Source organism: Salvia hispanica, chromosome 4 (assembly GCF_029641045.1).
Source record: "Salvia hispanica isolate PSC_SH4W2 chromosome 4, Shi_PSC_v1, whole genome shotgun sequence".
NCBI classification, from domain to species: Eukaryota; Viridiplantae; Streptophyta; class Magnoliopsida; order Lamiales; family Lamiaceae; genus Salvia; species Salvia hispanica.
This window is the reverse complement of record NC_142695.1, coordinates 31,100,437-31,118,864: the sequence shown is the minus strand read 5'-3', so window position 1 is coordinate 31,118,864 and position 18,428 is coordinate 31,100,437. Positions and strand designations below refer to the sequence as shown.

The window sequence follows — 18,428 nt, the reverse complement described above, 5'->3', positions numbered from 1 at the left end:
CGTGGTCGTACGCCTTTTTCGCATTCAACAATTTGCGTAGGACCTTCTTGGCTTCACTGACCCTCAACTGTGTGAAGTCACCTCCGGATGATAAATTCGTGTAACACCTGACTTTTTCTACTTCTTTTTATTTGTTTTTCGAAGACGTCGTTTGTGCAATTCAATCTTCTTTTTAAGCTCGAGTTCCTTATATGTTTGAGGGACTCAATTTACGACTGATGAGAAGGATTTGAACGAGGCATGTGAAGATGGAAAAAGAATTTACTTTTTGGGCCCCATCTTCCTTTTAAATGAAACTATTTGAAGAAACGAAATGAAATTTTCAAACGCATGTTTTTCTCAAATCTGTTACCTAGCAATCTGGCTATGATTTGTCGCGAGTCTTGAAACCTGAAAAATAGGAATATATCAGCAACAACCTCTTAAACCAGTTTTCATTATTATCACACGACTCCCACGTTTCAAAACTGAAACTCTGCAAAAAGAAGTAGAGGAAGAACGAGAGCAAAGAGAAGTGAGAATTTGAGAGAAAGCAGTGGAACCCATGTTCATGATCAAGGCAGCCACTAAACCAATCAATATCCTGCAGTTTACATGGAATCAAATAGGAGATGGAGAGGAGAGATATAGGAGACAGCAGCGGCGGCACGGCTCCAGTTGGGATGCCACTGACCTTCCGACGACGGCTCAAGATAGAGCTCGATTAAACGGATACGACGGCAGCGATGGCGGAGAGCAGAGGGAGATGGATTCGGTGATGTTCAGACTCCGGCGGATGGCGATGGCGGCGTGGCTCGGGCTGGAGCAGCGGCGTGACGAGCTCACTGGCGAGCTACCTGGGTTCGACGGATCGAACAGGGACGGAGAGCGACGGCCGGGCTGGATAGCTACGAGCATGAACCGAAGGAAGAGCTGCGAGCTGAGGAAGAGTAGGGAGGGTGATTGCTGTAAAAATTGAGAGAGAATCAGATGGAGAGACAGAGCGGCTGGCGATGCAAATCGCGTGAGAGAAACGAGGGGGAATTGGAGCTCTCTAATGATTTTGAGGATTTTCAATTTCTGGGAGTATAGAGGGAGACGACTTGGTGCTGTACTTGTGTTGAGAGATGAGGTAGACGTAGTGTGTTAGTTTCAATGGGGCAAGTAAAATTAAATGCTTTTGGGCCGATGATTTCAATAGTAGAGTGGGGCTGATGTGTTAATTGGGTTTGGGCCAGCAGAACTTATATATTAAGGAGAATGAGTTTAGTAAGATGAAGTGGCTTAGGAGGCTTGGCTTAGTGGATAGATTTTGGGGAAAGAAGAGCACTGACTTTCTCAAACAACCCCCCCAAACTTGAATGCTTCATTGTCCTCAATGCAAGCAAAGAAGAACATAAAAAGTAAAGGGATAGAAGACTCCCCCAAACTTGGCATGAAATCCGTAGCATATGGGTGGGAGGGTGGGTGTATCTTCCATTGTAAGTGTGCTCCCTCGTAAACTCCAATGTGCTCCCTACAAAACAAAACAAAACAAAACATAAAGAAACACTCAATTCAAAATAAATGCTAGAGGAAAGAATTGAGCAAACAAAACCTCCAACATATGAAAATTAAAAGAAAGAAAACAACATAAAAACTTGGGTTGCCTCCCAATCAGCGCCTTTGTTTATAGTCGTTGGCTCGACCTTCTTCTTTGCAGCTTTCCTATCCAAACTCCAATAGGCGCCCCTTCGCCTTCTCCTGCTCAATCACAACATTCTCCCCATCAACTCGAAACATGACCGTATTTGTCTTGGTCTCAATCACAACATCACCGGTTGCTAAAAATGGCCTACCAAAGAGAATAGGCATGTCCTTGTCCTCTTCCATCTCTATGACAATGAAGTCAACCGGGAGTATAAATTTATCCACCTTTACCAAGACATCCTCGATGATTCCTTTAGGCTTAACAATTGAATGATCCGCCAACTGAAGGTCAATGTCGATTGGTTCAATCCTTGCTTCAAGACCGATTGACCTCGCAGTTTTCAAAGCCATCAATGATATTCCCGAGCCTTGATCAAGTAGGCACTTTGGGAACTTCTTATCTCCCATTTCACACGGGATCACACAACTTCCGGGATCTCTTCTCTTAGCCGGCATCTTTCCCTTCACAAACTGTGAGCAAAATGCGCTCAATATCACCACACCATCATCTTGTATCTTCTCCTTTTTCGCAATAAGGTCCTTGAAAAACATGGAGAATTTAGGAAAATGTAGGAACAAATCCACCAAGGACACATCTACATTAACTTTCCTAATAATATTCATCATCCAATCGAGTCCCTTCTCTTGAATTATTTTCTTTCTCTTCTTCTCGATTGGGAAAGGAGGCGGCGGTATAAATCTGGAAAATTAAATGGACTCTTCGGATCCATTGCCGGACTCAACGACTTCTTCTTCTTCGTATCACGCCGACTTGCATCTTCTTTATCTTGTAGACCATCTCTAGTTTCTGTAGTGGCCCGCTCACTCCCCTCGTCCGCCCCTGCGTGCGAGGTTTGTGAGCCTAACAACTTGTCCGCCCCTGCGTGCAAGATGTTTGGGCCACTATGTACCACTTTCTCTCCAAGTCTCTCTAGCTCTTTCCCACTTCTCAATGTGACTGCTTTGCATTGCTCATTAACCTTTGGGTTCGTTATCGTGGTGTTTGGAATAGTTCCTTGGGGTCTGGTTTGCACAACCGTTGCAAGTTGGCCTATCATCATCTCCAAATTCTTCATTGTGGCCTCGATGTGGCCAAACTTCTCATTCACTTTTTCCTTGAATTGATCATTCTCCTTTTGATTCTTGATCATGAAGGAGTAGATCTGCGCAACTTGATCATCACTAGATGGCTTCGTCTCAAAACTCGGAGATTGAGTGTTGTTTCTCCATTGGTTGCCAGAAGCGTTACTAGGACCAGCTTGATTCCAGTTTCCTTGTTGAGGCCTCCAGTTTTGTTGATTGGTATATTGAGCTCCTTGGTTGAAACCTTGACGATTGTTGTCAATGTAGTTCACATCCTCCACTGGTGCTCCTTGCAAACTAGGACATTGATCTGTATAATGTCCTCCTTGACACACTCCACACTTCATCATAGGCGCAACTTGGGATTGAGGAGTCAACTGCATAGATTTGACAGCATTCGTCATCGACGAAATTTGAGTACTAAAGTCAGCCATTTGAGCTTCTATAGCTGACACTCTTTCCGACTCCTTAGTAGCACCAAATGTATCTCCCGCGGCCATCTTTCTTGGATTATGCCAATTCCTCTGATTATTCACTAATATTTGAAATAGCGCACTTACTTCATCATGGGTCAAATCGTCCAAGTTCCCACTCGAACCTGCAGTAACCAACCCTGTGCCTTCATGATTAAGTCCCTTGTAGAACTTCAAAAGATCATGCCCCGGATCTAGACCATGACTTGGGCATTTCCTTAGCAAATCTGTAAATCTTTTCCAAGCTTCGGCAAATGACTCATCATACTTTTGCCGAAATGAAGTGATCTCCTCTCTCAACTTCTCTATCTTCATTGGAGAATTGTGCTCTAAGAGAAACTTCGACTTCAACTCCTCAAATGTTGCTATGTTGTAGCCCGGTAGTGAGTCATACCATTCCCTTGCTTTCTCTCTCAATGAGAAAGGAAATAAAGCTCTCTTGATTCGATGATGCTCCACATTTGGCGGTCTATGAGAGTTCGTCAATTCATAAAAGGCATTCAAATGACTCATCGGATCTTCTTCATCTCGACCATGGAAAAGATTTCCACCATTCACCAAACTAATGTAGTGAGGTGGGATGTTGACATCGTCATGTGCATAGGCAAACTCCCCCGCGTAATCAACTCCCGATCTAAGGATGTCGCCAAACCTTCCCATGGGTGGAGCATTGTTATCGTCTTCAGCCATTTCGGTGCCTGACTCTGTCCCACAACTACTTTCTGAACTGGACTCGAAGAGTGGGTTACTTCTAACTGGACTCTGATAGTCCGGATAAATCTCAATCTCTGAACCTCTCGGCCCTCTCTTTCTTTGATAACAGAGTAATCCAAACGGTGGTGTACCCTGTGATCTTGTGTGCATTCACAATTTTTTTTTTTTAATTACCTTAACCTGCACAACAGAAAAGAAACCAAGCACATACACAAAATATATTTCACTACAACCGAAAGCGAGACCTCTCGACAACTTCGGGGTAAGTTCCTATAAAACGTGTGTGCTTTAGTGAAAACTAAATAATCCTAATCACTAAACTAAGAATTAAAAAGATATCACCTAATATAAACACTCCTTCGTCTTCAAGTCCCGACGTGGTAGATGGCTATCACCCCCAAGAACACGAAGTGTGTGCCTAAACAAAACAAAACAAAAGATCAAATAAAATAAAACAAAAATAAAACTACTAAGTATTAAACAACCTATTGCCTCCCCGGCAACGGCGCCAAAACTTGATGCGTATTTTAGAGTATCTAATTCAGTTCACACAAGAAATCAAGTTTAATTAATTAACTCTAATAATACTACGATACTGCAAGATTACAGCGTCGATAGTAGTATTTCAAGTGTCGATCCACAGGGAGGTAGATGATTGTTTAAAACTTAAAAACTTAAAAAGATGTAGCATAAAGATTTGATTTTTGGTTTTGAAAGATGTTGACAAAATAAAACTACAAGTTAACTAAAGAAAGACTATTCAAATGAGAAAATATGTCACTCCAAGTTACTCACTAGGCTTGTATTGTTCTATACCTATACAACGAAACATATGAAAGGATTAAAACATCAACCTAATCACATACACTGAACATGTACACAATGAATAGTTCACAATTAGCTGAACACATAACCTATGAACCAATCTTCAATGTTTATAAACTCCTGCGGAAGCGCTAGAGAAATAAACATCTACTATGATCACCTACTTAATCCACTATCAAATTATCCTCTGAACAAATCTAATTCGATAGCATACCAACAATCTAACATTCCTAAACTATGTTAAAGAGACAATAGCAAAGGAAAGAACAACACTACATTATTAGCCAAAAACATAGTGTATAAACATTAAGCACATTGTTGGTATCAAACACATGAGTTCAAAGGTGTAGAAACATCCATACAAAGCCTAGATTACAACTTGGAGCAACATATAGTGTTTAGCCTAAACACATGGTAGAATTTGCAACAAAAACCATAGGAACCATGCTCTCGTTGAGTGGAATTGGGATTTGGAGACGGATCGTCAGAATGTTGGCCGGAATTTCTTCCTTTTCTTCTTCCTCCTCTCTTACTCTCTTTTCCTCTCCCTTTTCTCGTGTCTGAATATGTCTGAATATCTTCCAAAACCGCCCCGGAAACCAATTTGAAACCTAAAATTCGGCAGTTTTCGAGAAAAACGCCCGACCGGGCAAAATGGTGCCAACCCGGGCGTTTTTGATGCCAACCCGGGCGTTTCCACTGTCCCCGGGCGTTTTTAATGCTGAAAACGCCCGACCCGGGCGTTTTTGCCGGTTTTGACTGCTTCGCGCAACCTTCTTCAAATGGTCATAACTTCTTCATCCGAGCTCCGATTGAGGCGTGTAATATACCCACGCGAAGCTATTTCAAAGACGAAGATAATGGTGGTAAGATAAAAGAATTTGGACACCATCTTGATAGGCAACGAACAGTTTCAATCAGACCCTACTCCACATGTACATCTATCAACTAATATATAATAATCAAACCTTAAAGATCAATTGATAGATGATTGAAATATACAAAATAGGAGAAAACTTGGAGTATAATTAGTATCATTTGATTCACATCAAATACCCCCAAACTTATTTACTTGCTCGCCCTCGAGCAAGATCACTCAAAGCATTATATTTCAAAGTTCAATTCACAAAGGTTTTCATCACAAAGAATCATGTAAGGACATGAATGACAAAATCTAAACCCCCAACATTTCCAATCAAGATTTCCCACTCTCAAGAACAATCACTCATCCACCTAGAACTTCAAGTCAAGGTGCACTTCAAAGTAAGTCCAAACATTAGATCCTACAACTCAAACCGTCGTCATTGACTCATCAAGCATTACTTATCACATAGACTCGCGGATTTCAAATCAAACTTCTTTAACTCTACCAAGCTATTTACAAAACATCCACAATGTATCAACAATAAGGTCCAAGGTCTTAAATTATAGGTTGTAATGGGGCTAGGGATTAGGTAGGATAAATATGGATAGTGAGCTCAAAAGCTACACATTTGAGTGCCAAATTCTTCACTCCTACAACTTCCTTCTAAAGAACCAAACAATATACATTTCACAACCCATACTTTCACTCCCCCAAACTTGAGATCTTTTCTAGACAAGAGTATATCTTTACAAAGCAATGGAAGTTCTACTTTTTCACTTTTTTTTTCCATTTTCCTTTTTTTTTTCTTCTTTTTCAAAGGCCTCGACTTTTACAATTTGAAGGCCGTCTTTTTCCTTACAAAGAACTTCCTTCTCAACACTTATACATTACATCAATTCTGAAAAAATCTTTAAACTTTGATCGAACACCACCCAACACTCACAACACAATCAACAAAGCTCAAACGTGTATTTAGCACCCAAATAGTAGTAAGGTTTATTGATGAGGCTAAAATGAGGCTTATTTTAGTAGCTAAGTGATTGGATAAGTATTTGTACAAAACAATGGGGATTAAGCTCAAAGTGGCTTCTAGGGGATCATTTGTTGGACTAAGCATGTGAATATTTGGCCATGAAGTTCATTCTAGTGCCTTATCATCCCATATCATTGACACATATGAATGCAAGCACCCAACTCAATAAAACAAATCAATCCAAGATAATTTCCACAAGACATATGACTTTCATACTCTCCTCAACTCAAGAAATCGGTTGTAGTCACAAAATACTCTTTCAAATAAATCAATGCACAGATTCCATCCATCCTAAGCTTCAAAGATCAAGTAAAATCAAACAAGATTTCCCAACCAGAAAGCCGAAGATAAAGCATGCATCCGTCAGTTACATTGATTCAAAACACCTTTAGCATACAATACACCCAAGAAAACATGCATCATGCATAAAATTCATTCAAACTCAAACAACCCCCCCAAACTTGAATGCTTCATTGTCCTCAATGCAAGCAAAGAAGAACATAAAAAGTAAAGGGATAGAAGACTCCCTCAAACTTGGCATGAAATCCGTAGCATATGGGTGGGAGGGTGGGTGTATCTTCCATTGTAAGTGTGCTCCCTCGTAAACTCCAATGTGCTCCCTACAAAACAAAACAAAACAAAACATAAAGAAACACTCAATTCAAAATAAATGCTAGAGGAAAGAATTGAGCAAACAAAACCTCCAACATATGAAAATTAAAAGAAAGAAAACAACATAAACTTGGGTTGCCTCCCAATCAGCGCCTTTGTTTATAGTCGTTGGCTCGACCTTCTTCTTTGCAGCTTTCCTATCCAAACTCCAATAGGCGCCCCTTCGCCTTCTCCTGCTCAATCACAACATTCTCCCCATCAACTCGAAACATGACCGTATTTGTCTTGGTCTCAATCACAACATCACCGGTTGCTAAAAATGGCCTACCAAAGAGAATAGGCATGTCCTTGTCCTCTTCCATCTCTATGACAATGAAGTCAACCGGGAGTATAAATTTATCCACCTTTACCAAGACATCCTCGATGATTCCTTTAGGCTTAACAATTGAATGATCTGCCAACTGAAGGTCAATGTCGATTGGTTCAATCCTTGCTTCAAGACCGATTGACCTCGCAGTTTTCAAAGCCATCAATGATATTCCCGAGCCTTGATCAAGTAGGCACTTTGGGAACTTCTTATCTCCCATTTCACACGGGATCACACAACTTCCGGGATCTCTTCTCTTAGCCGGCATCTTTCCCTTCACAAACTGTGAGCAAAATGCGCTCAATATCACCACACCATCATCTTGTATCTTCTCCTTTTTCGCAATAAGGTCCTTGAAAAACATGGAGAATTTAGGAAAATGTAGGAACAAATCCACCAAGGACACATCTACATTAACTTTCCTAATAATATTCATCATCCAATCGAGTCCCTTCTCTTGAATTATTTTCTTTCTCTTCTTCTCGATTGGGAAAGGAGGCTGCGGTATAAAATCTGGAAAATTAAATGGACTCTTCGGATCCATTGCCGGACTCAACGACTTCTTCTTCTTCGTATCACGCCGACTTGCATCTTCTTTATCTTGTAGACCATCTCTAGTTTCTGTAGTGGCCCGCTCACTCCCCTCGTCCGCCCCTGCGTGCGAGGTTTGTGAGCCTAACAACTTGTCCGCCCCTGCGTGCAAGATGTTTGGGCCACTATGTACCACTTTCTCTCCAAGTCTCTCTAGCTCTTTCCCACTTCTCAATGTGACTGCTTTGCATTGCTCATTAACCTTTGGGTTCGTTATCGTGGTGTTTGGAATAGTTCCTTGGGGTCTGGTTTGCACAACCGTTGCAAGTTGGCCTATCATCATCTCCAAATTCTTCATTGTGGCCTCGATGTGGCCAAACTTCTCATTCACTTTTTCCTTGAATTGATCATTCTCCTTTTGATTCTTGATCATGAAGGAGTAGATCTGCGCAACTTGATCATCACTAGATGGCTTCGTCTCAAAACTCGGAGATTGAGTGTTGTTTCTCCATTGGTTGCCAGAAGCGTTACTAGGACCAGCTTGATTCCAGTTTCCTTGTTGAGGCCTCCAGTTTTGTTGATTGGTATATTGAGCTCCTTGGTTGAAACCTTGACGATTGTTGTCAATGTAGTTCACATCCTCCACTGGTGCTCCTTGCAAACTAGGACATTGATCTGTATAATGTCCTCCTTGACACACTCCACACTTCATCATAGGCGCAACTTGGGATTGAGGAGTCAACTGCATAGATTTGACAGCATTCGTCATCGACGAAATTTGAGTACTAAAGTCAGCCATTTGAGCTTCTATAGCTGACACTCTTTCCGACTCCTTAGTAGCACCAAATGTATCTCCCGCGGCCATCTTTCTTGGATTATGCCAATTCCTCTGATTATTCACTAATATTTGAAATAGCGCACTTACTTCATCATGGGTCAAATCGTCCAAGTTCCCACTCGAACCTGCAGTAACCAACCCTGTGCCTTCATGATTAAGTCCCTTGTAGAACTTCAAAAGATCATGCCCCGGATCTAGACCATGACTTGGGCATTTCCTTAGCAAATCTGTAAATCTTTTCCAAGCTTCGGCAAATGACTCATCATACTTTTGCCGAAATGAAGTGATCTCCTCTCTCAACTTCTCTATCTTCATTGGAGAATTGTGCTCTAAGAGAAACTTCGACTTCAACTCCTCAAATGTTGCTATGTTGTAGCCCGGTAGTGAGTCATACCATTCCCTTGCTTTCTCTCTCAATGAGAAAGGAAATAAAGCTCTCTTGATTCGATGATGCTCCACATTTGGCGGTCTATGAGAGTTCGTCAATTCATAAAAGGCATTCAAATGACTCATCGGATCTTCTTCATCTCGACCATGGAAAAGATTTCCACCATTCACCAAACTAATGTAGTGAGGTGGGATGTTGACATCGTCATGTGCATAGGCAAACTCCTCCGCGTAATCAACTCCCGATCTAAGGATGTCGCCAAACCTTCCCATGGGTGGAGCATTGTTATCGTCTTCAGCCATTTCGGTGCCTGACTCTGTCCCACAACTACTTTCTGAACTGGACTCGAAGAGTGGGTTACTTCTAACTGGACTCTGATAGTCCGGATAAATCTCAATCTCTGAACCTCTCGGCCCTCTCTTTCTTTGATAACAGAGTAATCCAAACGGTGGTGTACCCTGTGATCTTGTGTGCATTCACAATTTTTTTTTTTTAATTACCTTAACCTGCACAACAGAAAAGAAACCAAGCACATACACAAAATATATTTCACTACAACCGAAAGCGAGACCTCTCGACAACTTCGGGGTAAGTTCCTATAAAACGTGTGTGCTTTAGTGAAAACTAAATAATCCTAATCACTAAACTAAGAATTAAAAAGATATCACCTAATATAAACACTCCTTCGTCTTCAAGTCCCGACGTGGTAGATGGCTATCACCCCCAAGAACACGAAGTGTGTGCCTAAACAAAACAAAACAAAAGATCAAATAAAATAAAACAAAAATAAAACTACTAAGTATTAAACAACCTATTGCCTCCCCAGCAACGGCGCCAAAACTTGATGCGTATTTTAGAGTATCTAATTCAGTTCACACAAGAAATCAAGTTTAATTAATTAACTCTAATAATACTACGATACTGCAAGATTACAGCGTCGATAGTAGTATTTCAAGTGTCGATCCACAGGGAGGTAGATGATTGTTTAAAACTTAAAAACTTAAAAAGATGTAGCATAAAGATTTGATTTTTGGTTTTGAAAGATGTTGACAAAATAAAACTACAAGTTAACTGAAGAAAGACTATTCAAATGAGAAAATATGTCACTCCAAGTTACTCACTAGGCTTGTATTGTTCTATACCTATACAACGAAACATATGAAAGGATTAAAACATCAACCTAATCACATACACTGAACATGTACACGATGAATAGTTCACAATTAGCTGAACACATAACCTATGAACCAATCTTCAATGTTTATAAACTCCTGCGGAAGCGCTAGAGAAATAAACATCTACTATGATCACCTACTTAATCCACTATCAAATTATCCTCTGAACAAATCTAATTCGATAGCATACCAACAATCTAACATTCCTAAACTATGTTAAAGAGACAATAGCAAAGGAAAGAACAACACTACATTATTAGCCAAAAACATAGTGTATAAACATTAAGCACATTGTTGGTATCAAACACATGAGTTCAAAGGTGTAGAAACATCCATACAAAGCCTATATTACAACTTGGAGCAACATAGAGAGTTTAGCCTAAACACATGGTAGAATTTTCAACAAAAACCATAGGAACCATGCTCTCGTTGAGTGGAATTGGGATTTGGAGACGGATCGTCGGAATGTTGGCCGGAATTTCTTCCTTTTCTTCTTCCTCCTCTCTTACTCTCTTTTCCTCTCCCTTTTCTCGTGTCTGAATATGTCTGAATATCTTCCAAAACCGCCCCGGAAACCAATTTGAAACCTAAAATTCGGCAGTTTTCGAGAAAAACGCCTGACCGGGCAAAATGGTGCCAACCCGGGCGTTTTTGATGCCAACCTGGGCGTTTCCACTGTCCCCGGGCGTTTTTAATGCTGAAAACGCCCGACCCGGGCGTTTTTGCCGGTTTTGACTGCTTCGCGCAACCTTCGTCAAATGGTTATAACTTCTTCATCCGAGCTCTGATTGAGGCGTATAATATACCCACGCGAAGCTATTTCAAAGAAGAAGATAATGGTGGTAAGATAAAAGAATTTGGACACCATCTTGATAGGCAACGAACAGTTTCAATCAGACCCTACTCCACATGTACATCTATCAACTAATATATAATAATCAAACCTTAAAGATCAATTGATAGATGATTTAAATATACGAAATAGGAGAAAACTTGGAGTATAATTAGTATCATTTGATTCACATCAGAATGAAAGAGGAGAAAATTTTTATAATAACGATAAAGTAAAATCTTTCCGTGAGGGATTGATTTCAAATTGAGAAGAGTATTTGTTGATGAATGAGAAAAGAACGAGTTTTGAAGGGGAATGGATTGTTTTTCACTAAAGGAGAGAGTTGATTGATGGTCTTGAGAATGTTAGATTTTTTTGATAAAAGTGTGAGTTTTGAAGAAAATGTTTGCTTTGTTTGTAAGCATGAGCGAGAGACTATTTTTCTTTGAGTTGGTGAAAATGTTTATGGTTATAGAAATTTATTGAAAAGTTATGAGAATTTTTGAATTTGAGGGAAGACATGTTAGCACTTTTTTTTCTTTCGGGAAATGGGGTTACAAAGTAATATGAGAACTGTGATGATGACATGATATGAGATGGGAGATGTTATATGCATATGCCTTTCGTTATTGAAGTATGAAGCAAGTAATAAGCTATGGGTTATGTACGTTGAAGTATGATGTTAAAAGTGTCGAGGGAAGGAAAGTATTAGTGCAATCATAGAATACCTAAGATATATGTTAGATTGAATGATATTGAACTTAGTTGTTGACAATTTATCTATCGCTTTCCCGAGCGATGAAAATGAACGAGAAATGGAAACTGGGGCAAAATTCCTAAATTATCAAGATATGAGACGAGAAGATCGAGATAGAGGATGGAGGCCGGTGGACCATGAAACATTTTCTATTTCTTAGAATTACACGAAACTTTGGAGCAAGCTATGTGCGAACCATTTTATTTGTAGTTGGATAATTACTATTTCTTATCGTTTCCCTAAGCGATAAGAACATAAGAGTATGATTAAGATCTCAAGAAGAGAAGGATAGTAAGAACTAAATGAAGTTTCAAATGTGCAAGGGTTCGAGACAAGAAGATTTTTTAGATAATGTATCCATGCAACGACGAGAGATCGTAAACACGATTTAAATTAGTATAGTCTATCTTGCATAATTTCCCAAAAGTAGCAACACGATGGAGATGGCCTTTATTGCATGCAGAGAAGCACACGGACGATTAAAATGTTTTAAGAGAATGATTGTTATAACGTGCAAGAAATTGGAGATGCCCTTATAAATTCGAACACATTGATTGATCGTATCATTCTTTGAACAATATTTTGATATTGTGAGCTTCCAGCATTGTTTCTTTTTCCTATGAAAGTAGTGACTCACGTCTAGTTTCCGGATATCAGGGTTTTTCCTCATATTTTCAGACACCTTGAGGGGTTGTAGTCTTTTGACTCATCATTCATTTGAGCAAGAATTTGATTTCGTGAGCTCTTGTCATATAACTTCATGTGTATGGTTACCTTCACTATGATCATGTATCCCAGACATGCTTCTGAAATGGTGGAATATTCTTCTTGAACTATTGTTCGCTTTACTTTAAGTCATGTATTTGGGCAAGTTCTTTCTTGCAGAAGTGAAATTCTTTTTAGCCCAGTTCCACTACATATATTATTTAACGCTCAATGATTCTTCTTTCTGCAACACCAAGTTAAGGCTACCATGTTCTATTTTTCCTTAACGTCTTTGACCTAGCTGATTTTCCTAAAAAGTTCACTTCACGTTGGTTGCAAACCCGTGAATCCATTGATGTGATTTCATTATTCAATAGCATGATGTCTCGAACTATGATCAGTGCTACTTCATGACATTTGTCTATGCTTCTAAACCCTCCCACGATTGACCATCTCATGTCATGACATGGTTGAGCCATCATTCATTCATGCCGGAATTTTGCAAATTTGATTTGACAATTGAACTATCTTATTTGGCAGCCTACAATGGAATTTGAGACTTAATTCAGATTCATCATGTTATCATGGTCTATCTAATGACCTTTCGAGCTCTCATCAGAAGTAAATTCTCAATTTCCATGGAATTTTATTTGATAGCTTTTAAACCATTTAATTCTCTGAATGGATGTGTCAAGTTCAATGGATTTAGTCCTTGCTTTGTTTGCAAACCAATTTTCGCAAGTTGGTGATGAGATTAAGAAGAGTCGAGCTAGAAATGTTGTTCTTGTTTTCCTAGATTAAATTTGAGTGTTTCATATTAAAGACATTTTCAATAGTGATTCTTCAAGTTGAAATCAGTTCCTATCCAAGTAAGACTATTTGATCAATTTTTGAGTTCTTGGTACTAGACTCTAGTGAAAGAATGAAGTTGAGCTTTTCGGATACACACGAGGAATAAGTTTCTTACCAACCATGAGCGTCAACATAACTAAAATACAAAACGTTAAATATTCTGTATCTACGTACCGTCTGTAGCGAGCTGCTAAGGTATCGAACATTATGCGATATACATATATAATGAGTCTCCGAAAGAAGAAATGTGAAGGATTTTAAATATACCCAACAACCTTTTTATGCTACGAGAAAGGTCGAGACGGAAGAGGATGAGAGAGAGAGCTAGGAAAGGGAGACAGAGTTGGGATTCTCTGATTTTGGAATAGAAACTAAACCGAGGGAGAACTACTCGAGTGCGAAAAAGAAGTAACAAGTGTGAGAGACGATCGAGAAAAGGATCGCGTGCATGCACCACCACTCCCATGACTGAAGCATAAAAATTATAAATATATTTATAAGAACCAGCGCAAGAAAAAGGAAAAGGAGCTCTACGACCAAGAGCAACGGAGCCCACACCCATATTTTGGAATTATGAATAAAAGCCAAGGCTATGATACAAATGAAAAGAGAACGAGCAGCAGCAATGGGCAGCAAGGGGGGCTGATCGCGATGGCAGGGTGACTCCATCAGCGGCTGGTGGTGACTTGAACGAGAGGTCGATGGTGGACTGGTCCCGGCTCAGCCAGCAACTGAGACTCGTCGCGATTCAATATTGGACGGCGGTGGATAACTCCAGTCAAGCGGTGACTCGAGCTGGGAGGCAGCGGGGACGGAGAGACTGGGATGGACGGCGGCATTTGGCTGCGCGGTGGAGAAGAGAGGGAGTTGAACTTCTATGAAATTAAAATTTGATAGAGGAAGTTGAAGAGGAGGACTGGAGCGCGAATGTCGGCTAATGTCGGCACCAGCGACGCCATGGCCGGCCAGAACTCGAAAGTGAGAGATGAGCGACGACGCTGTGACATATTTTTGTTCCAGTTGAGAAGAAGACGAAAGAAAATTAATTTTGGGGATCTTTCTGTTAGAGAGAGTAGACAACGGAGGAGAGATGGAGAAGAGAATGGAGAGTTAGAAGTTGTTGTAAGAACAAATTTTGAAGGAGGAGAGAATTACGATGGGGGAGTAGAGAAGAAGTTGCTGCTGTCAACTTAAAACAAAATGAATTGGACTCATTTCTTGTGGCTTTACTTATTTGGATTTTAATTGAGGTTTTGGAGTTGCTCTTTATTAAAAATTGGTCCGAAGAGTTAAGACTACTTGGTCTAGTTACAAAACATGATCATATGGAATTACATGGAAAAGGAGAAGAAGTAGTTTCTTGTTAGGACCAGACTTGGAGATCAAAATCGTTATGAAAGGCTACATGAATATTTCAGGAAAGTACGAAGGAGAAGTATCTAAAACTGTCCAACGACGTAAGCAAATTTCGGGACGAAATTTTTGTTAAGATGGGTAGATTGTAACACCCGACTTTTTCTACTTCTTTTTATTTGTTTTTCGAAGACGTCGTTTGTGCAATTCAATCTTCTTTTTAAGCTCGAGTTCCTTATATGTTTGAGGGACTCAATTTACGACTGATGAGAAGGATTTGAACGAGGCATGTGAAGATGGAAAAAGAATTTACTTTTTGGGCCCAATCTTCCTTTTAAATGAAACTATTTGAAGAAACGAAATGAAATTTTCAAACACATGTTTTTCTCAAATCTGTTACCTAGCAATCTGGCTATGATTTGTCGTGAGTCTTGAAACCTGAAAAATAGGAATATATCAGCAACAACCTCTTAAACCAGTTTTCATTATTATCACACGACTCCCACGTTTCAAAACTGAAACTCTGCAAAAAGAAGTAGAGGAAGAACGAGAGCAAAGAGAAGTGAGAATTTGAGAGAAAGCAGTGGAACCCATGTTCATGATCAAGGCAGCCACTAAACCAATCAATATCCTGCAGTTTAAATGGAATCAAATAGGAGATGGAGAGGAGAGATTTAGGAGACAGCAGCGGCGGCGCGGCTCCAGTTGGGATGCCACTGACCTTCCGACGACGGCTCAAGATAGAGCTCGATTAAACGGATACGACGGCAGCGATGGCGGAGAGCAGAGGGAGATGGATTCGGTGATGTTCAGACTCCGGCGGATGGCGATGGCGGCGTGGCTCGGGCTGGAGCAGCGGCGTGACGAGCTCACTGGTGAGCTACCTGGGTTCGACGGATCGAACAGGGACGGAGAGCGACGGCCGGGCTGGATAGCTACGAGCACGAACCGAAGGAAGAGCTGCGAGCTGAGGAAGAGTAGGGAGGGTGATTGCTGTAAAAATTGAGAGAGAATCAGATGGAGAGACAGAGCGGCTGGCGATGCAAATCGCGTGAGAGAAACGAGGGGGAATTGGAGCTCTCTAATGATTTTGAGGATTTTCAGTTTCTGGGAGTATAGAGGGAGACGACTTGGTGTTGTACTTGTGTTGAGAGATGAGGTAGACGTAGTGTGTTAGTTTCAATGGGGCAAGTAAAATTAAATGCTTTTGGGCCGATGATTTCAATAGTAGAGTGGGGCTGATGTGTTAATTGGGTTTGGGCCAGCAGAACTTATATATTAAGGAGAATGAGTTTAGTAAGATGAAGTGGCTTGGGAGGCTTGGCTTTGTGGATAGATTTTGGGGAAAGAAGAGCACTGACTTTTTGAGATGAGCTCAGAATTTATAACTAAGAATGAAGGGTAAGATTTATACCTGCATCGTTGATATTAAATTTATTTTTCTTAAAGTCTAATTTTTAGCATATTATGTTCTTTTAAAAAGGGGATGATTTTGCATGCTATTTGAGAACGGAATGGAAACACGAGTTGAGGATTTAAGCGAATGAGGTGGGCTTTCTTTTTAAATAAGGACTATGTCCTAAGCATGTTATCTTTTAAATGATGGAAGATTGGGAGATATGTTTGTCATGCCATATTTTCTTTTTGTGATGCCGTGGGACCTATCTGAAGTGGCTTTTTCCATGTATGGTTAACGAATTCAGGCCTGACTAGGGAGTGAGTCCCTACTCAGGCTGGTGTACACCCAGTAGATCGTGCGCTATCTCTTTGGGTTGGCTGGTCTAGTGACTTGGAATGTGGCCACATTCCTTGTCATGTAGTTCAGATATGGTATGGTGATGTTGATGATGTTGATGTTGATGATGTTGAGGTTGATGGTGCTGATGATGTTGGTGAAATGTTTTAGTGACTCGGGCCCTTTCAAAGTTAAAACCCCGAGGCCACTCGTTAATGGCATGATAAATAATTTTTATAAAAATGTTTTCGGCATGAGTCCACTGAGTGCATCAAGTACTCAGCCCTGCATTTGTTTTAAAAAATGTGCAGGTTGAGCTGTGACGAGCGTGGTGGGTGTTGAGCATAAAAGTGGAGAATGTCTATCAAATGTTCGGAATATGTTGTGTCTTCATACATGACATTATTCTACTCTCGAAATGCTTCGTCTTTTGAGTTCTTGTATTGTTGAGATAATATTCTTTTTGAGTTGTTGATTGTTGAGATACTTTGACATTATTCGAGTTATTCCAATTTATATCGAGCTTTGGTTGAGTTTTGTTGTTTTCCCCTTTCTTTCCCGCTTCTTTAACCCTCCCCTAGTCGTGATCAACCGTGTTTTCTATCCTTAGAAAATACGGTCGTGACAATTCGCCAGATCCTTTGTTTCCTTGTTCATCCCCTTATAGAAGGTGTGGTGCACCTCTATTTCCTTCATACGATGGTTCGGGCATGACTCCAGAAGACTCATGTATTTCTCCCAGTACTCGCTCAGGGTCTCATCGTACTCTTGCCTTATACATGATATCTTCCTCTTCAGTGTTGTTGTCTTTGAAGAAGGGAAAAACTCAGCTAGGAAAGCTGACTTGAAATCGACCCATGTGTTGATGGAGTCACCTGGTAGGCGCATGAACCAAGTGTTGGCCTCTCCCTTTAGGACAAACGGCAGGGCTTTCAATCTGTAGTCATCCTCGCTTGCTCCTGCTGATCTCCTCTGCGCCTTACAGATTTTGCAGAACTCATTGAGGAACTCGTAGGGTCCCTCGTAACTCTTCCCACAGTATGTTGGCAGAATTGCAATAACATGTGATTTTACATCACAGGCTATTTGGCCTGGTGTGACCACTATGGCTCGTGGGGGATCTCCGTCGGCATGCGCAGTAAGCGTTGCGAGCTCTGGGTCGTCCTCACCTTGGTCAGCCATTCTCACCGGTGCTCTTACTGGTTGGAGTGGAAGCTCCGGGAGTTGGTACTCTTCGTCTTCTTTCTCCTTGTCGCTACTCGTGCCTAGGTCACATTTTGGCATTTCGATCTGTCCACAATAGGAGTCACATTTCACTTTTTACCATAAATAGTATGTAGGTTTCGCATTCCACTAACTCACTCCAATCACATTCTATTATAAAACCAATATAAAAAAATGCATATTCCACTAACTTTTCAACCCACTATTCTTTATATTTTCTTAAAACCCATGGCCTCACCAAATATCTTATTGTGGGATGAGAGAGTATATAAGAGTTAGAACCCACATTTTACTAATTTTTTCTAACTCAATTTTTATATTTCTTGAAACCTATCAAAGTGTGAAAAAACTTGTGAGAAAAAGGAAGTACTACAATTTTATTAAACACCTCAAATTCG

General features: G+C 40.4%; 1 protein-coding gene, 2 non-coding genes and 1 pseudogene across 3 annotated transcripts; 2 read left to right on the top strand and 2 right to left on the bottom strand.

The window, feature by feature from the left end:
• Positions 1–1,686: 1,686 nt before the first annotated feature.
• On the bottom strand, positions 1,687–4,088 carry LOC148928435 (uncharacterized; annotated as a pseudogene).
• Positions 3,421–3,527, top strand: LOC148928436 (small nucleolar RNA R71). Its single transcript, XR_016129734.1, has one exon. It is a non-coding gene; the product is annotated as a small nucleolar RNA R71 (small nucleolar RNA).
• Positions 4,089–7,470: 3,382 nt separating the features above from the next.
• On the bottom strand, positions 7,471–9,873 carry LOC148928433 (uncharacterized). Its single transcript, XM_089056045.1, has one exon. The coding sequence runs from the start codon at positions 9,871–9,873 to the stop codon at positions 7,471–7,473; it is 2,403 nt and encodes an 800-aa protein (XP_088912171.1).
• Positions 9,206–9,312, top strand: LOC148928434 (small nucleolar RNA R71). Its single transcript, XR_016129733.1, has one exon. It is a non-coding gene; the product is annotated as a small nucleolar RNA R71 (small nucleolar RNA).
• Positions 9,874–18,428: the final 8,555 nt, after the last annotated feature.

Bases quoted from the DNA above. Each gene is read 5' to 3' on its own strand.
- LOC148928433 (XM_089056045.1), bottom strand. From the start codon at position 9,873: ATGCACACAAGATCACAGGGTACACCACCGTTTGGATTACTCTGTTAT.